Source organism: Microcaecilia unicolor, chromosome 1 (assembly GCF_901765095.1).
Source record: "Microcaecilia unicolor chromosome 1, aMicUni1.1, whole genome shotgun sequence".
Classification (NCBI taxonomy): Eukaryota; Metazoa; Chordata; class Amphibia; order Gymnophiona; family Siphonopidae; genus Microcaecilia; species Microcaecilia unicolor.
The window spans coordinates 707,677,032-707,696,187 of NC_044031.1; the positions used below are offsets into that span (position 1 = coordinate 707,677,032).

Consider the following 19,156-nt stretch of genomic DNA (forward strand, 5'->3'; position numbering starts at 1 on the left):
ATTTCAATTTGTTGACCCTAAACAGTTAAAAGAATTTCTTGATGCTAGAGTAGATATGAATGTTATATGCCCACCATAATATAGCAGGCTGGGATCAGTAACCCCTAGGTAGCAACTGGTGGGACTTACTTAATTGCTTTTGATATCTATTTCTTTATTCTTGGAACCAATGTTTCTTTATTTTTAGTGGACAAAATGGCTATAAATTTTACTTTTCCTTTTTTTTTTTCTTTTCCTGATGTAAATGCCTATTACATGATCATAATTTGTTGTGAAATAATGATTTAAATTAATAAATAAATAAAATAAAAAAAATAGAAGAACACTTTTTAGTAGTTTAAAAGAAACTGCTGGCAGTAGTGTTCTTAAAATGTTTAATATTTGATATAACAAGCAGGAACTCTGAGCTGGCTAGAAAGGAAAGCTTGGAACCTTATTAATAATAGGGTTAACATACACAGGTTATTGTGAATTCAGTTCTCAGTGACTTTAGGAAACTGAGAGTTACACACATTTCTTTAAGTTTAATTGATAAAGAATTGGGAGGGTTTAGAATAGGGTTCAATAATTATATGTTTATTTTAAAGGGTAAGCTAGTTAGGGAAGTGAGATAGACATTTTAAGAGAAGTTCCATAATATTCTGTACTAGTTAGGGTTTAGGGTTTCTTTTATTGATTTTTAAAGAATAGAATAGTAGGTGCAGATTCCTGTTCCATCTGAGGTCAGCTCATCTACTAGGGGACAGAGCCCCTGCGCAGCAGCTAAAGGAAGAGGAGAGCGCGTTGAAGTGCATCTATCGCTGCAGAGACACTGGGCCCCACGCAAGAAAGGGAATTTTTGTCCGAAGGCAAAAAGACTGAGCTAAGTGTCCAGATAAATAAATATAATAAAAACTAACAATACTTACCTGAGATCCAGCGAGGAAGGGACGTCTGTAGCTCCACATACTGGAACCTGAAAAATAAAAATTGGGCACAAAGGATCAAATTCTTTGAAAAAGAGAAGCACTCTGTTCTATTTTAACAAGAAAGAGGTTTTATTACTAAATTTTAAACCAAGAAAGTACGTATCTGATGCTGGAGTAAAGTTTCTGTTGCTGGTGGGTTATCCGTCCAGTAAAAAGAAATCTGAGGAAAAAAAAACATAATTATTAAGTTTGTATTACATCGTAAGGTTCTGTAATCTAATATTTTATATCAGGATGTATGGGGTATGCATAGGGGTGAAATTGTAGGGTTTGTTGATCGTTTTAAATAAAAATTTATGTATTAAATTTTTATTGAGTTTTTTTGTATCCTTCCCTTTCTCCTGAGTCAGGCATTTAGGGTACTCGGCCTTGACTGTTTAAGAAAAGAATTTTAGAAAGTTATTTAGATTTTGGGAGTTCGCTCAGGAGAGGGGCGGGGTTACACTATGTTAGGTTTACAGGATTTTCAGAGTGTTATTCAAGCGATGGTTTTGTCACAGATTACTGTAATTCTCTTTACTTTGGTGTTCCATAGTACAGACTTAAGGCATTGCAGGTTGTGCAGAATGTGACTGCAAGATTGATTGTTGGGATTTCTAAATTTGATCACATTACACCAGTGTTAAAACAACTTCACTGGGAGATCCAAGATGGCCGAATAGACAGGAAGCAGAGATTTTTGCTCCCTAGAATTACTTTCAAATTTCAGCGTTATCTCCTTTTTTCTTACCCATAATTCTGAGAGAGCATGCCTAAGCGAAAGGGGAAACCGAGGGGACCTCCTCTCCCTCGGATAGAGACCCCAGGACCGAGGCAAACATCTATCTCAGCTTTCTTGGCGTCTACACCTGCGGGCGTATCCGCTGCCAGTACGAGGGACAATACTGGCTTGGAGAGCGATTTTTCGCTCAGTCCGCTGGGTCCTGCTACCCCACCAATCCCACAAGCTACCGGAGCATTGTTTCCAGAGGCTGGAAGTACAGCGCCCCTGAAGGGGAGGCAGGCTCCGATGGAAACAGCAGCTATGGAAGAGAATTGGGAGGAGAGCCAGCTAATGCGAGCCCCAGAGACTGACGCCGACCAGCAAGCGGAATCTCTGCTTTGCGCGGAAGCGCTTCAGCCCCTGAAACGACCGGCCGAAATATCGCTGGAGGCGATATGGACTGCTCTGGAAAACCTTCATAAGGTTTGTACATCCTTTATTACAGTATCATTGAATAATTCTTCTCAGATTAAAGACATGAAAAGCAAAATGGAACTTTTTTCCGCTAAACAACTGAATAATGAACAGAATATTTCTAAAATACAAGCTACTCAATCGCAATTGGTGGCTGAAAAATTGTTGATCTCTAGAAAAATTGAGAACTTAGAGAATAACATGAGAAATTTGAATTTACGGATACTCAATTTCCCGGTGTGTGCCATGATCTCGCCGAAAGAGATGTTCTTCAGACTTTTGAAGGAACAATTAAAATAGTCTGAAAAGACGTTACCTCCATTACAAAAAGTATTCTATTTACCGGTGAAAAATACTACAGAAACTTTACAAGAGCCTCAATCGAAAGGAGAAACGCCCACACTAGATTTAACGGCTTTCCTGGAGCAATCCAGGGAAGAGATAAAACTGAGATCAACCCTACTTGTGACATTTGTCTTCTTGCAAGACAAAGAAATGCTGTTAAAGAATTATTTTCAGAAAGCAAATGTAGATTTTCTTGGTGGTAAAATTTCTATATTTCCTGACATATCGAAATGGACTCAACAACGCAGAAAGAAATTTCTAGAAATGAAAACGGAAGTGCTTTCTTTACAGGCACGTTTTCAGCTTCATTTTTCCATGTAAATGCTTAGTAATGTTTAAAGATCGGAAATATATATTCTATGATGATAAACAATTGAATGATTTTCTTAAAGCCCAGAAGGTAGCTAGATAAGTCCATATGTCTTAGCAGAAAATAAATAATGTAGAGCCTGAGATGTTATCAGAAATTGTTTCCTATTATGCCAAGTCCCTTTGGTTTAACTTTGAATCTTGGATCCCCATAATGTGGGCTAAAATCACCAAATGTAACTTTGTGTTTTCCTTGTTATAATTTCTCTTTATTATGTTTCACTTATTGGTGTGTTTTGAAAAGATTGTATGTCTTGAATATTATTGCAAAATATAAATAAATAATTAAAAAAAAAAAACCAACTTCACTGGTTGTTGGTGAAGTATAGAGTACAGTACAAAGTTCTGACTCTTATTTCACAGGTGTTTCACGGCAGTATGCCATGGTACTTTGGTTAGGGCTTTAGTTTGTTGTCTTCTGGTAGGTGGTTGAAATCTGACTTTTCCAAATGTCAGGATTTAAGTTTGGTGACTTCAGTGTATCATGCAATTATTCGAGCAGCAGCATTCTCGGTTGCAGGAACGTTACTGTGGAACGCCTTGCCTGGTATACAGCAATTTAAGAAAATGTTGAAAACACAGCTTTCTCCAAGGACAAGCAGGCCTATCTATTCTCACAAGTGGGTAACGCAGGCCGCGTTGCCCGGTCCGGGTCTTATGACAAGCATAAGAGCTTTGTGGAGTGCGAGACATGCTCCACCGTGCATGCGTGAGTGCCTTCCCACCTGCCTTGCGAACGCAGTCACTTCAGTTGCTTTTTTACTGCGGTGAGGAGAGAGTGTACTTTTTTCACGAGCTCCATATTTGCTCAGTCCAAGAGCTTCTTTTTTGCTCTGGCATATTTTTCTTCACCTTTTTGACAGTCCTGTTCACAGAGCTTTGTTTGTTCTTTTCCTTTATTTTCTTAGGGTTTTTATTTTTGCCAAATTTTTAAGTTTCCTTAATTTTTCATCATCACAAGGCCACTTTTGGGCCTTGGCCTCAGCCATGTTCACTCCCTATTTTTTCTCGGGTCCCTCGTCCCTTTTTTCCTGCACCATCGCTTCTGTTAATTTAGCCAACAAAGTTTTCCCATCCAGATCCACTAAAGTTACCAGTGACTTCAAGCGCTGTATCCGGTGCAATCAGACAATCTCTGGAACAGACACCCATTCTTGGTGTCTCCAGTGTTTAGGGCCCAACCATAGCCCTGCAAACTGCAACCTTTGTCCTTGTATGAAGAAAAGGACACAACTTTCCAGACAGGCTCAACATAAGAAATGTTTTGGAGCCAAGTCCTGTTCCTCGACATCGAGCATCACACTGGCGTCAGGAGCATCGGTAAGCATGGCTGCTGCTAGGCCTGCAAACACTGGGAGCAGTGGTGCATCGAGTGGGTCTCCACCTGTCTCAAGGCCTACTGCTGTGCAGAGCCCCAGGACCATCAATCGTCAGACTTGACCCTGAGGCAACATGAGGATTCAACATTGTCCTCGGCAGCACTGAAGAGCCTCGGGAAGCTTTGAGTGAAAGCCAAGAAGCATCGTCATCAATCCCCCTCAACGCATGGTACTGGGAATTCTGGGGTATCGAGGGGTTCGGCACCTGAGAAGCGTGGGTGTCTGGAGGACTGCTCCATACAGGAGGTACTGATGCGCTCTTCTGCCAGCAGCCGGCTCTGGTATCAACCCTGACAATCCTGCAACCTGTCTCTCAACCAGAGCCCCAGCTTTTTCCGATGTCTGCCCTCAATGAACGCATCTAGGCTTTGCTTCCTGAGCTACTTAATGGCCTTATGCAAAGGTGTGCATAGGCACCAGGGGGAGCTTGCACCTACCCTGCCTCCCGTCGCGGCTTCGCATGGCCCTCAGCCTGTGGTACGGCTCCAGTGTCACCTGCCACTCAAGCCGGGACCCCCTCGACGTCAGTGGAGAAAGCTTCCCTGGAGTCGAGAAGGAAACCGACTCCTCAGTGCCATTCTCGAGGACATGGCTCCTTTGCATGTAGGCAGGCTCAGTCTCAACCTTCCCATAGAGGGGCTTTGTCAGACACCGATGAGGAGCACTCGTGGGAGTCAAGAGGAAGAACCCAGGTACTTCTCCTCAGACAAGTCCTATGGGATACACCCTGAACCCATCCCTCCATCTGAAAGGAGAAAGTCTCCCCCCCCCCCCCCAGAGAGCCTTTCATTTCCATCTTTTATACAGGAAATGGCTGACGTCATTCCATTACCTTTTGAAGTAGAGGACGAGCCCAGGGCCAAGATGCTCGATGTCCTGGACTACATGTCTCCTCCTAAGGAGGCTGTGAGTGTCCCTCTCCATGAGATACTCCAGGAAGTCCTTGTTAGGAATTGGAAGTCCCTCTGTCGGACCCGGTACTGCCCAAGAAGATTGATTTCAGGTACCGAATCCACAGCACACCTGGATTTCGTAAACCTCAGTTGCCTCACAATTCCATGGTGGTGGAATCCACTCTCAAAAGAGCCAGGAGTTCCAGGGGCTATACCTCTGCGCCCCCAGGTAGAGAAGCTAGAACCCTGAATTCTTTTGGGAGAAAGATGTTCCAGGCTTCAATGCTTATCTCTCGAATATAATCCTACCAGCTCGTCACGAACGTCTGCTTGCGAAACTCAGACTCTCCTGGCTGCATGTTTCTGACTTTGAACATTCTGTTTAGCATAGGTTGGTGGATGCCCCATGCCGGGAAGATAACCTTTTTGGAGAGAAGGTTGAGGAGGTTGCAGACCAAATTAAAAAAAAAAACATACTGACACCATCTCTTATCTCTCCTGTCCGTTGCCTTCTGCAGCTATATCCTCAGTTAGGAGGACTTTGGCAAGCCAAGGAGGAGTCCCTATTACCATCAGAGGCATATGCACAACCCCTCAGCTCGCCAGCCTGCTCAGTCTGAACCCCAGCTCGCTCATTCATGTCAACAGCGTGCATCTAAGGCCCCTGCTGCTCCCCAGGCAAAGCAAGGGACAAGCTTTTGATTGGCTGCAGTAGAGCATAGCTGCAGTAAAAGTGTCCGTCCCGGATTATTTGCCGGTCGGGGGGAGGCTGAAATTGTTTCAAGAAAGATGGCCCCTTATAACCTCTGACCGGTGGGTTCTTCAAATAGTCCATCTCAGATACGCCCTCAATTGATATCTGAAACCTCCAAATTACCCACTGAGAGCTCACTCGTTCAGCTGTCAGCACAGCCATGTATTTGCAGAGGAACTCTCAGCCCTTCTGAAGGCCCATGTAGTCAAGCCCATTCCATCAGAGGAGGAAGGGTGGGGATTCTATTCCAGGTACTTCCTTGTACAAAAGAAAAAGGGGGATGTGTCCCATCCTAGACCTAAAGACCCTGAACAAATTCCTAGTCCGAGGAAAGTTCACAATCATTTCCCTGGAACCCTTTTCCCAATGATTCAGAAAAATGATTGGCTGTGCTCTCTGGACTTAAAGGATGCATATACTTACATTCCAATGCTTCCAGCCCATCAGAAGTATCTTTGAATTCAACTGGAAAAACAGTGCTTTCAGTACCGCGTGTTGCCTTTTGGCCTTGTCAGCTCCCAGGGTCTTCACCAAATGTCTAGCGGTAGTTGCAGCATCGCTATGCAGACTATGAGTACATGTGTTCCCATATCTCAATGATTGGCTTGTAAAGAGCACCTCTCTGGACAGTGCTCAGAGATCCATGCAGAGGACTATTCAGGTGCTTGAGCTACTAGGGTTCATTTTAAACTACCCCAAGTCCCATCTTCACCCTGTCCTGCGATTGGAGTTCATAGGAGTCCTGCTCGATACACAGCAGGTTCAAGCCTACCTTCCAGAGATGAAAGCGGACAGTCTTGTTGCACTTGCTTCCAGGGTTCGAGCCTCTCAGAGGTCACAGTTCAGCAGATGTTGAGATCGTTGGGCCACATGGCTTCCACAGTGTACGTTACACACATGACACATCTTCACATGAGATCGGCTCAATAGACCCTGGCTTCTCAGTGGTGTCAGGCCATGGGGATCCTAGAAGATGTCATCCAAGTGTCCCCAGAGATTGTACACTGCCTTCAGTGGTGGAGTATTCGATCTAATTTGACTCTGGGACTTCCATTTCAAATTCCTCAGCCACAAAAGATGCTGACGACAGATGCATCTCTCCTGGGCTTGGGGACTCGTGTAGATGGTCTTCATACCCAAGGTGTTTGGGCCATCCAGGAAACAAATCTTCAGATCAATACCACAACTACTTATTTCTATAGCGCTACTAGACATACGCAGTGCTGTACACTGGATATGAAGGGACAGTCCGTGCTTGACAGAGCTTACAATTTAATAAGGACAAATAAGGGAATTACTAAGGTCGGAATGATAAAACATGGGTACTGAACAAGTAAGTAAGGGTTAGGAGTTAAAAGCAGCATCAAAAAGGTGGGCTTTTAGCCTAGATTTGAAGACTGCCAGAGAACTCGGGCAATCTGGAATGCTTTAAAGGCTTTCAGAGATCTAATTGCGCTTATCAAACAATCAGTTGCCATGTATTACACCAACAAGGAGGGGAACACTGGATCATGCCCTCTGTGTAAGGAGGCTGTCTGGATGTGGCATTGGAATCGCCAGCATGGCATGGTCCTTTCAGCCACTTATATGGCGGGCAAAAACAACACCATGGCCGACAGACTGAGCAGGATAGTTCAACCACATGTGTGGTCTCTCAATATGGGTGTTGCCCACAAAATCTCTTTGCTACTCAGATCAACCACAAGGTCCCTCAGTTCTGTTCCAAGCTTCAGGCCCATGACAGACTAGTGTCAGATGCCTTCCTCCTCAACTGGGGGTCAGGTCTTGTATATGCATATCCTCCCATCCCTCTAGTGGGGAAAACTTTGTTGAAACTCAAGCAAGACCGTGGAAATATGATTCTGATCACGTCATACTGGTCGTGGCAGCTATGGTTCCCTCTACTTCTGGCATTATCCTCTGAAGAACCGTGGAGATTGGAGTGTTTTCCTGACTCTCATCACATAGAATGAGGGGTCTCTTCTACATCCCAACCTCCAGTCTCTGGCTCTCTCAGCTTGGATATGGAGAGCCCAGAGTTCACTTCCTTGGGTCTTTCGGAGGGTGTCTTGTTGGTAGGAAAGACGCCACTAAGAGGTGCTATTCTTTCAAATGGAGAAGGTTTGCCGTCCAGAGTGAGAGCAAGGCCCTAGATCCCCTTGCTTACTCTACTCAGACCCTGCTTGAATACCTTCTACACCTATCAGAGTCTGGTCTCAAGGCCAACTCTGTAAGGGTCCCCCATAGTGCAATTATTACTTATCAACGTATAGAGGGTAAGTCCATCTCTGAATAGCTTCTAGTTCACTTTATGAAAGGTCTGCTTTTGTCAAAGCCCCCTGTCAAACCTCTGCCTGTGTCATGGGCCCTCAGTGTCATTCTCGCCCAGCTAATGAAAGCTCCTTTTGAGCCACAGAATTCTGTCATCTGAAGTACTTGACCTGGAAGGTCATTTTCTTGGTGGCTGTTACTTCAGCTCTTAGGGTCAGTGAGCTTCAGGCCTTATTGGTGGATGCACCTTATACTAAGTTTCATCACAACAGAGTAGTCCTCCACATGTATCCTAAGTTCCTGCTGAAAGTAGTATCGGAGTTCCATCTGAACCAGTTGATTGTTTTGCCAATTTCTTTCCCCAACCTCCTGCCAATTCTGGCAAAAGTTCCTTGTACACCTTGGATTGCAAAAGAGCATTGGTCTACTACATGGAGTGGACCAGGCCTCACAGACAGTATGCCCAACTTTTTATTTGTTTTGATCCCAACAGGATGGGGGTCGCCATCAGGAAATGCACCATTTCCAACTGTCTGGCAGATGGCATTTTCTTTACTTACACCCAGGCTGGGCTGGCCCTAGAGGGTCATTTCATGGCTCACAATGTCAGAGCCATGGCTGCATCAGTAGCCCACTTGAGGTCAGCCTCCATTGAAGAAATGTGCAAGGCTGTGACATGGTCTTCAGTCCACACATTTACATCACACTACTGCCTTGAGCAGGATATCCGATGTGACAGTAGGTTCGGACAGAAAGTGTTGCAGAATCTGTTTGGGGTCTAGAATCCAACTCCACCCTCCTAGGCCCGTTTTGTTCTGTTCCAGGCTGCACTCTTTCAGATTGTATATAGTTTCAGTTTAATCTGTGTTATGTCCTCGCCATTGCAAGGCCCAATTGACCAGTGTTTGTTGTTTCTGGTAAGCCTAGATGCTAGGGATTCCCCACTTGTGAAAATAGATAGGCCTGCTTGTTCTCAGAGAAAGCAAAGATACTTACCTGTAGCAGGTATTCTCCGAGAACAGCAGGCTTTATATTCTCACAGTCCTTCTCCCCTTGGAGTTGTCTCCTTTATTATTTTTCCTTGTTTGCTGTTATACTCAACTGAGTTGACTGCGTTTGTGCAACAGGTGGGAAGGCATGCGCGGTGGAGCGTGTCTCGTGCTCCACAAAGCTCTTCTTTTGCTTGTTGTAAGACCTGGACCAGGCAACATGGCCTGCATTACCTACTTGTGAGAATGTAAGGCTTGCTTATCCTCGGAGAATACCTGCTACAGATAAGTATCTTTGCTTTTTGTGTAGGCTTTCTTTTTATAGTTAACATGTGGTTGGATTGTTGGGATTTTGTGACAGCAGTAGTATTGGTTGTGTATGTATCTGAATTTTAATATATATGTTTTTATGAAAATCGCTTAGAGTATGGGGTAAAAGTGGTTAAAGTAAATATACTGCCTTTCTGTTGTACAGCCAGAGCAGTTTACATTTATTATATGCAAGTACTTTCTTTGTCACTAGTGGACTCACAATCTTAGGTTTTTGTAGCAGAGGAAATAGAGGATTAGGTGACTTGAACAAAAGAAGAGAAGAACCAGACCTCCACAGTTACCAGGTAGAACTGGAGAAGAGGGGAGGCGGCCAAAAAATGGAGAGGAAACAAACAATAAAATGTTTATTAGAAACAGATAACCCAACATGTTAGTGGTTCAGCTAATGCCTGCATCAGAGATCCTTAAGAACCAATATATATGATTGTCAAAGTGGAGCGGAGGAGTAGCCTAGTGGTTAGTACAGCAGACTTTGATCCTGGGGAACTGAGTTCAATTCCCACTGCAGCTCCTTGTGACTCTGGGCAAGTCACTTAACCCTCCATTGCCCCTGGTACAAAATAAGTACCTGAATATATGTAAACCGCTTTGAATGTAGTTGCAAAAACCTCAGAAAGGCGGTATATCAAGTCCCATTTCCCTTTCCCTATGTCCAGCATATAAGGCAGAAACGGGAACACCTTCAGAGTGGCTTCAATTATCATTATTGTATACTGTCATTTGTATGACAGTCAAATGCCTACAAATGCACTCAGTCTGCAGCCCCTCATTACCTCTCTACCCTCATTTCCCCTTACGTTCCCACCCGTAACCTCCGCTCACAGGACAAATCCCTCCTCTCAGTACCCTTCTCCACCACCGCAAACTCCAGGCTCCGCTCATTCTGCCTTGCCTCACCCTATGCTTGGAATAAACTTCCTGAGCCCTTACGCCAAGCCCCCTCCCTACCCATCTTCAAATCCTTGCTCAAAGCCCACCTCTTCAATGTTGCTTTCGGCACCTAACCTTTATACCTTTCAGGAAATCTAGACTGCCCCTATTTGACTGACTGTACATTTGTCCTTTAGATTGTAAGCTCCTTTGAGCAGGGACTGTCCTTCTATGTTAAATTGTACAGCGCTGCGTAACCCTAGTAGTGCTTTAGAAATGTCAAGTAGTAGTAGTATATATATATTGGTTCTTATAGTAGTTAATGATTTAAGGACCCCTGTCGCATGCATTAGCTGAAACATAGCTGCATAGGATTAGGTGGCTTGCCCAGGATCATAAGGAGCCACAGTGGGAATCAAACCCAGCCCCCCAGGTTCTCAGCCCACTGCTCTAACCATTAGACTCCATTCTACTACTGTATGGCTAAGGGCCTTTGAGTATCGAGCTGAAAATTTTTAAATAGCAGTAGCACAACAGCAGGGCTTTGCACTGATATGGGGAGCACCCCAGGTCAGCTCTTCTACACCCTGAGCCAGTTAGGAGAGGAAGCCCCAACCATTGTGCAACAGTGACACCAGTAGTTGGATTCAGGGCCTGTAACTGCTGGATTCTAGAAGAAGGCCATGTGTATGGCCCATGGGGAGGATCCTCACTCCAGATACTGTAAGAGTTGGCAGGGTATACAAAATAGAAGAAAAGCACCCAAGTAATTGCAAATAAAGGGTCATGATATTGGCACTGGTTCCTTTTGAGCCAGTGTTCCAAAACAGTATGAAGAAATTGCTGGACTCCAAGGAACAAAAGATAGCTATATTGTACCTTGTCAAAAGATTTACATCCTTGTGCCCCCTCCCCACCCCACACAGACAGCTTGCCCTCCATGAGAGAGATTTATTGGAATGGATGTAGCACTGGATTTCTCTCTGACACTAACCTTGTAACCTTGGCCAAGTCATTTTATCTCACTGTGATTTGGGGACCCAATTAATGAAAGTATTTGCCTTAAGCTGCCTTTTCTATTAAATAGATGAGAGAGAAAAATCTCTCCTGTAAAGAGCTTGGGCACATCAACAGAAGTGGTATTTATATAAGAAGTTAGTTTATAAAGCTACTCAGTTACATCAGGGTGTATAAAACACTGCTTTTGATTTAAGTGTTTTCTTAAAGTATTTGAGTTTTTAAATAGGCTTTTGGAATGTGTTGTGCTTTTTCTCCTCAGGCAGTCTTAATGATGGATTCTGAGAAGAGAATACGATTACTTCAGTTTGTTACTGGCACATCCCGTGTGCCCATGAATGGCTTTGGTGAGCTGTATGGTAAGCATTCCAGCACCTTCTTTAATCAAATTTTTAGTAAACTTTCAGTACATCAACATTCCCACACCAGTCTAATCAATGGGTGATGTATAGATGAGCAATGTCTGACCAGCAACTCATCCAAGCTGCAGTTTTCTGCTGAAAACTCAGCCCTCCATTCACATCACCTCCATCACCACCTTTGTCTTTACTCCAAATCCATAAAGCTGCCAACAGGTCAGGTTCTCATGATATCTTTAACAAATATGCATGAGAGATTTGCATGCCCACTATCTCCATTGTATTCAAATCTCTCTCATGCATATTCATGAGGGACATGCTGAAAACCTGACATGTTGACAGTCCTTGAGGACGAAGTGATGACCAAGGACCCTAGGCTATTCCTACCTCAGTTTTTGTTTAGAAACAGAAAAATTAAAGCAGATAAAGACCATATGGCCTATCCAGTCTGCCCATCCATGCCATCTACTATCCCTCCCTTAGAAATAACTATGTATTTTTCCCAAGCTTTCTTGAATTCAGATACAGTTTTTCATCTTCACCTTCACTGGTAGGCCATTCCACTAATTCAACACCCTTTCTGTGAAGAAGTAATTCCTTAGGTTGCTTCTCAATTTATAGTTCATGGAATAGCACTTTGTCACACTTCTTCACAGAAGTTGATATCCAGTGATACTCCAGTAGGAGTGGGGGAACCTCCATGGCCCATATTACCCAGCGGGTATCTTCGATTCCCACTGCAGCTCCTTGTGATTCTGGGCAAGTCACTTAACCCTCCATTGCCCCTGGTACAAAATAAGTACCTGAACATATGTAAACCGCTTTGAATGTAGTTGCAAAAAACTCAGAAAGGCGGTATATCAAGTCCCATTTCCCTTCCCTTTCTCAGCGCCAATGCGGTCGAGCCCGTGCCACCGGGGCAGGAAAGGTTGGGATTCTATTCCAGGTACTTCCTTGTGGAAAAGAAAACAGGGGGGAATGTGTCCCATCCTAGACCTAAGGGTCCGAGAAAAGTTCAGGATGGTTTCCCTGGGCACCCTTCTTCCCATGATTCAGACAAACGATTGGCTATGCTCTCTGGACTTAAAGGATGCTTACACTCACATCCCAATACTGCCAGCTCACAGGCAGTATCTTCGATTCCGTCTGGGAACACGGCATTTTCAGTACTGTGTGGTACCCTTTGGTCTCGCCTCTGCACCCAGGGTGTTTACAAAATGCCTGGCTGTCGTAGCGGCGTCTCTGCGCAGACTGGGAGTGCATGTCTTCCCTTATCTCGACGATTGGCTGGTAAAGAACACCTCCAAGGCAGGAGCTCTACAGTCCATGCAGATGACTATTCGACTCCTGGAGCTACTAGGGTTTGTGATCAATTACCCAAAGTCCCACCTTCTTCCAGTAAAAAGACTAGAATTCATAGGAGCTCTGCTGGACTCTCAGATGGCTCGTGCCTACCTCCCCGAAACGAGGGCCAACACTCTTCTGTCTCTCGTTTCTTGGGTCCAGGCGTCACAACAGATCACAGCTCGGCAGATGTTGAGATTGGTAGGCCACATGGCCTCCACAGTTCATGTGACTCCCATGGCCCGTCTTTACATGAGATCAGCTCAGTGGACCCTAGCTTCTCAGTGGTATCAAGCTGCTGGGGACCTAGAGGACGTAGTCCTGCTGTCCACGAGTTTTCTCCAATCCATGCATTGGTGGACAATTCGCTCCAATTTGACTCTGGGACGTCCCTTCCAAATTCCTGAGCCACAAAAGGTGCTGACTACGGATGCGTCTCTCCTGGGGTGGGGAGCTCGTGTCGATGGGCTTCACACCCAAGGGAGCTGGTCCCTCCAGGAACAAGGTCTACAGATCAATCTCCTGGAGTTACAAGCGGTCTGGAATGCTCTAAAGGCTTTCAGGGATCGGCTGTCCCAGCAAATTATTCAAATTCAAACAGACAGTCAGGTTGCCATGTATTACATCAACAAGCAGGGGAGCACCGGATCTCGCCCCCTGTGTCAGGAGGCTATCAGAATGTGGCTTTGGGCTCGCCGGTACGGCATGTTTCTCCAGGCCACTTATCTAGCAGGCGTAAACAACAGTCTGGCCGACAGGTTGAGCAGGATAATGCAACCTCACGAGTAGTCGCTCAATTCGAGAGTGGCATGCGAGATCTTCCAAGTGTGGGGTGGCCCCTTGGTGGATCTCTATGCTACTCGAGTCAACCACAAGATCCCTCAGTTCTGTTCCAGACTTCAGGCCCACGGCAGGCTAGCATTGGATGCCTTTCTCCTGAATTGGGGGGAAGGCCTCCTGTATGCTTATCCTCCTATACCTTTGGTGGGGAAGACTTTGCTGAAACTCAAGCAAGATCGAGGCACCATGATTCTGATCGCTCCCTTTTGGCCGCGTCAGATATGGTTCGTCCTCCGAAGAACCGTGGAGATTGGAGTGTTTTCCGACCCTCATTACTCAGAACGAGGGGGCACTTCTGCATCCCAACCTCCGGTCCCTGGCTCTCACGGCCTGGATGTTGAGGGCGTAGATTTTGCCTCCTTGGGTCTCTCAGAGGGTGTCTCCCGAGTCTTGCTTGCTTCCAGAAAAGATTCCACTAAGAAGAGTTACTTTTTTCTATGGCGGAGGTTTGCCATCTGGTGTGACAGTAAGGCCCTAGATCCTCGTTCGTGTCCCCTACTTGAATACCTTCTGCACTTGTCCAAGTCTGGTCTTAAGACCAACTCTGTAAGAGTTCATCTTAGTGCGATTACTGCATACCATTACCGTGTGGAAGGTAAGCCGATCTCGGGACAGCCTTTAGTTGTTCGCTTCATGAGAGGTTTGCTTTTGTCAAAGCCCCCCATCAAACCTCCTACAGTGTCATGGGATCTCAATGTCGTTCTCACCCAGCTGATGAAACCTCCTTTTGAGCCACTGGATTCCTGCCATCTGAAGTACTTGACCAAGCCTTGGTAGCTCATGCTCCTTATACTAAATTTCATCATAACAGAGTAGTCCTCCGCACTCACCCTAAGTTCTTGCTGAAGATGGTGTCGGAGTTCCATCTGAACCAGTCAGTTGTCTTGCCAACATTCTTTCCCTGTCCTCATACCCGCCCTGCTGAACGTCAGCTGCACAAATTGGACTGCAAGCAAGCATTGGCCTTCTACCTGGAGCGGACAAAGCCCCACAGACAGTCCGTCCAATTGTTTATTTCTTTTGACCCCAACAGAAGGGGAGTGGCTGTCGGGAAACGCACCTTATCAAATTGGCTAGCAGATTGCATTTCCTTCACTTACGCCCAAGGCTGAGCTGACTCTTGAGGGTCATGTCACGGCTCATAGTGTTAGAGCCATGGCAGCGTCAGTGGCTCACTTGAAGTCAGCCACTATTGAAGAGATTTGCAAAGCTGCGACGTGGTCATCTGTCCACACATTCACATCTCATTACTGCCTACAGTGGAGGAGTGGCCTAGTGACTTTGGTCCTGGGGAACTGAGGAACTGAGTTTGATTCCCACCTCAGGCACAGGCAGCTCCTTGTGACTCTGGGCAAGTCACTTAACCCTCCATTGCCCCATGTAAGCCGCATTGAGGCTGCCATGAGTGGGAAAGCGCGGGGTACAAATGTAACTAAAAATAAAAAAATGATACCCGACGCAACATCGGTTCGGGCAGTCGGTGCTGCAGAATCTGTTTGGGGTTTAGAATCCAACTCCACCCCCCTAGGCCCATTTTTATTCTGTTCCAGGCTGCACTCTCAGGTGAATACGTTTAGGTCAATCTCAGTTATGTCCTCGCCGTTGCGAAGCCCAATTGACCAATGTTTATTGTTTTGAGTGAGCCTGGGAGCTAGGGATACCCCATCAGTGAGAACAAGCAGCCTGCTTGTCCTCGGAGAAAGCGAAAGCTACATACCTGTAGAAGGTATTCTCCGAGGACAGCAGGCCGATTGTTCTCACAAACCCGCCCACCTCCCCTTTGGAGTTGTCTCTTCCCTTGTCTTGCTATTTACTGGACTGACGAGCACGCTATCGTACGGGCGGGAAGGCGGTCGCGCATGCGTATCGTGCATGCTCTCGCGAGGCCTAGCAAAAGTTGTTGCTAGGGAAATCTCTGGTCTGAGAGCTGCCGTTGGACGTCACCCATCAGTGAGAACAATCAGCCTGCTGTCCTCGGAGAATACCTTCTACAGGTATGTAGCTTTCGCTTTTAATAGGGGTTTCTTTAGTGCATGTTCTCTATCGGTAAGCTAACTTGTTGTTATATCTAAGATTTTGTTTGTTTTGTAAATTTAAATAAACTTTGAAAAAAAACACAAAAGCAACTAATAAATTAGTTTTTTAATTTATAGATTAGAATAGGAACAATGCTGGTCTAAACATTTATAATGCCATATTAATGTCCTAACCTGTTGATATGTGACCCTCTCATATCTTGTTTATAGGTTCAAATGGACCCCAGTTGTTTACAGTTGAACAGTGGGGCACCCCTGAGAAACTGCCAAGAGCTCATACTTGGTAAGTATATAGAGCTAGATTCTATATATGACACCTAAAAAATCCACGCAAAAAAAAAAATTAGGCATACTTCATAGAATAAGCCTAAATTTCCATGGGGATTATAGAACACACTGAATGCCCGTCTGCACAGCTAAATTTAGTCATAGTTACGCCAAGTAAAATTTGTGTAAATCCCAACACCTAAATTATGAGCGGATAGGATGTATTCTGTAACAATGCGCATACATTTGAGAAACGCCTATGACCCACCCATTCTCTGCCCATGGACACGCCTCCTTTTCAACTTTGCGACTTAAAATTTACACACATCATACTCTTAGACAGTTGTGCGTGTAAATTCTAATTAATGCGAATGTGTCGATAATTGCTTAAGTGGCAATTATCAGTGCTGATTGGCTTGTTAACTAAGTTGCACATGCAAATCCAGAATATGACCATATTTGCACAAGCAGCTTAAGTCACGCTATATAGAATCTGGGGGATAATGCTTGGATTTATTAATTCATGTTTAAAAGCAGCAGTATGTGCCGGCGGTTTATAAGTGTTTTCTTCTTGATTTTCAGTTTTAATCGATTGGATTTACCGCCTTATGAGTCATTTGAGGACTTATGGGACAAACTTCATGTTGCAATAGAAAATGCTCAGGGCTTTGATGGTGTTGATTAGGAGGCCACAAATGTGCTGAGATGTTTCTAGAAAATTTACAAGTGAAAATCTGAATCCTATTTTCAGGGAATTTCTCTTGTATTTGCAGCTTGCTGATTGAAACATAATACATGTGCAAGAATTTACAGAAAACTTCAGCTGGTTTTATCATGTTGATATTTATGCATATTTTCACATTAATACCTACAGTCCAGCCACATGGAGGTAGAATAGTTAACATTTCCCCTAGCTGAAAACAAAAGTATCAATAATTACCTCTTACAACTGTTTATTTCATGTTGTTCCATTCAACTACTGAAAGAAAGCCTTGCTGTGAATCATGTTAGTGACATCATGGATGAAAAGAATGTGCTGCTCCTCTTCTGAAAGGACTCTCTCAAAGCATTTGTCATAAGGTGCATTTTTGCATCATGAAATATTAGCATATATGGTACACCAGGCTGTCAGAGGCCATACCTAGAGCACCTTTCCATTAGTAAGTGGAGAACTATAAGAAGCGTCGTCACATTGTGCAATCCACATTAGAACTGTTTGCATGCAGCACCATGGTTTTTAGCCACAAACATTTTTTCCAACATCTAACTTTTGTTAAAGCATAATGAATTTCTATACCAGAAGTATTACTGAAATGATTCTGAACTGTGTAATTCAATCCCTCTCATTTGATTTGTTCTATTTGAGAGATGTCAGCTGAATGTTTTCAGCATCAACAAATATTTAAGCAATGTGTTAAAACCTTATGAAGGATGGAGCTTCAGTACTATGGGAATTATAGCCAAGAATTTGTGTATACAATTGTTATGTTATCCTGCAACATTGCACAGTGATGTATTAGGGACTTGTTTACAGCATTTTATACATCTACAGAATACCACTAGTTCCTATAATTATATTTTATATTGTTAAATTCACTTTTATTAGTCTAGAAACCAAAATGTATTATAACCAAAGCTCTCACTTTATAACATGCAGGGTATTTTAGTTTCATTGTTTGGTAACTGTGATTAATGTTGGGTTGGGTAGGGTTTTTTGATACTTTTTTTTTTAGAAGATTATGTGGGTATTTTTTGTATCACTGCAAGAACTGTTTGTATTTTGGCAATTGATTAAATTCATCAAGGTTATCTTGTGAGGATTCTGAAAATTTGTATTAGCTCATGATACCTGATTTGAATTACATTTATACATTCTCAGTCAAAATCAAGATAAATTCCCAGATGTGTAGTTAGTTCACACAGTCAACTGCATCACTTATTATGTAAGATTGTCACTACAGATGATTGGCAAGCAAATATATGTGCATTTGTTTTGTCTTTAAAGGATATGAACTATAATTTTTCCTTTTATAACATTGCTGCAATTTTCATAATTATAAGTGTTTTATACTTTAGGTTTTATTTTAGAGTATCAGATCTAAAGGGCATGGTGGAACAGTCCAGTTGTTTATTGTATATACTGACTCTGTATCAGAAAAGTCCAACACTGGGACTTGTAAACCAGTTGTGCCAACTTTCTCTGACTGCTTAACCTCTGGTGCTTTTAACACCCCCTTCTAGAGAGAATTACTGCACTAAAGATTTCAATCTTGCATCTAAGATTGACTGATGTGAAATACTGTTACACATCAAGTGCATTCACTTGGGTGATATGTGCTGAGAGAAATCCTAATTGGCTAGGAGATTCCCATACAATCAGTTCTTTAGAAATATGCAAATATGAATTCTAGCACCTTAGTTAAGGACAATAGAATTACACAGCAAAAGTACTAGGTCTTAGTGGGATTTAATATATCCCTTACTTTTATTCTTCTTTGAATGTGTCTCTAATGTTGAAAGTATTATATGTAAATAAACCTAAAAGTAATTTATAAAAAAACAATTGCTAAAGCCTGAAATTTTATAAGATTATGGGAATTATGGTATTACATTTGTAAAGATTTGAATGTTGTTTGTTATGTTCTTTGAAGAAGTCTAAAATATTCACAGAATTTACCTAAAGTAGTAAATAAAGATTTATTCTAATAGGAAAATTGTGATTCCTTATTTGTACAAATTGTGTAAAGATTATACTGTTAATTTTTCTGCTTCCATCGGACCAAGTATAGTTTAACTAAGTCTGGTCTTCAGCTTGCACACATAGTATGAACAGTATGGCCATGTTTCCCATAGGATATGTGGCAACACCTACAGGTCATGGAGTCAGAAAAGTGCTTTAGTTAGGTCTTTATTATTAAAATGATACTGTTGCACTAGCTGATGTC

At 43.5% G+C, this 19,156-nt stretch overlaps 1 protein-coding gene across 7 annotated transcripts in view; it reads left to right on the forward strand.

Annotated features, from left to right (window-relative positions):
- NEDD4 (NEDD4 E3 ubiquitin protein ligase) overlaps positions 1-18,875 on the forward strand; it is a 578,822-nt gene extending 559,947 nt beyond the window's left edge. For all 7 annotated transcript variants that reach the window (XM_030189078.1, XM_030189079.1, XM_030189080.1 and 4 more), the window contains 3 exons: positions 11,628-11,724; positions 16,155-16,227; positions 16,794-18,875. In XM_030189078.1, the coding sequence (XP_030044938.1) occupies positions 11,628-11,724; positions 16,155-16,227; positions 16,794-16,896 (273 nt within the window). In that variant the 3' untranslated portion in view covers positions 16,897-18,875. The remainder of the gene's footprint in view (positions 1-11,627; positions 11,725-16,154; positions 16,228-16,793) is intronic.
- Positions 18,876-19,156: the final 281 nt, after the last annotated feature.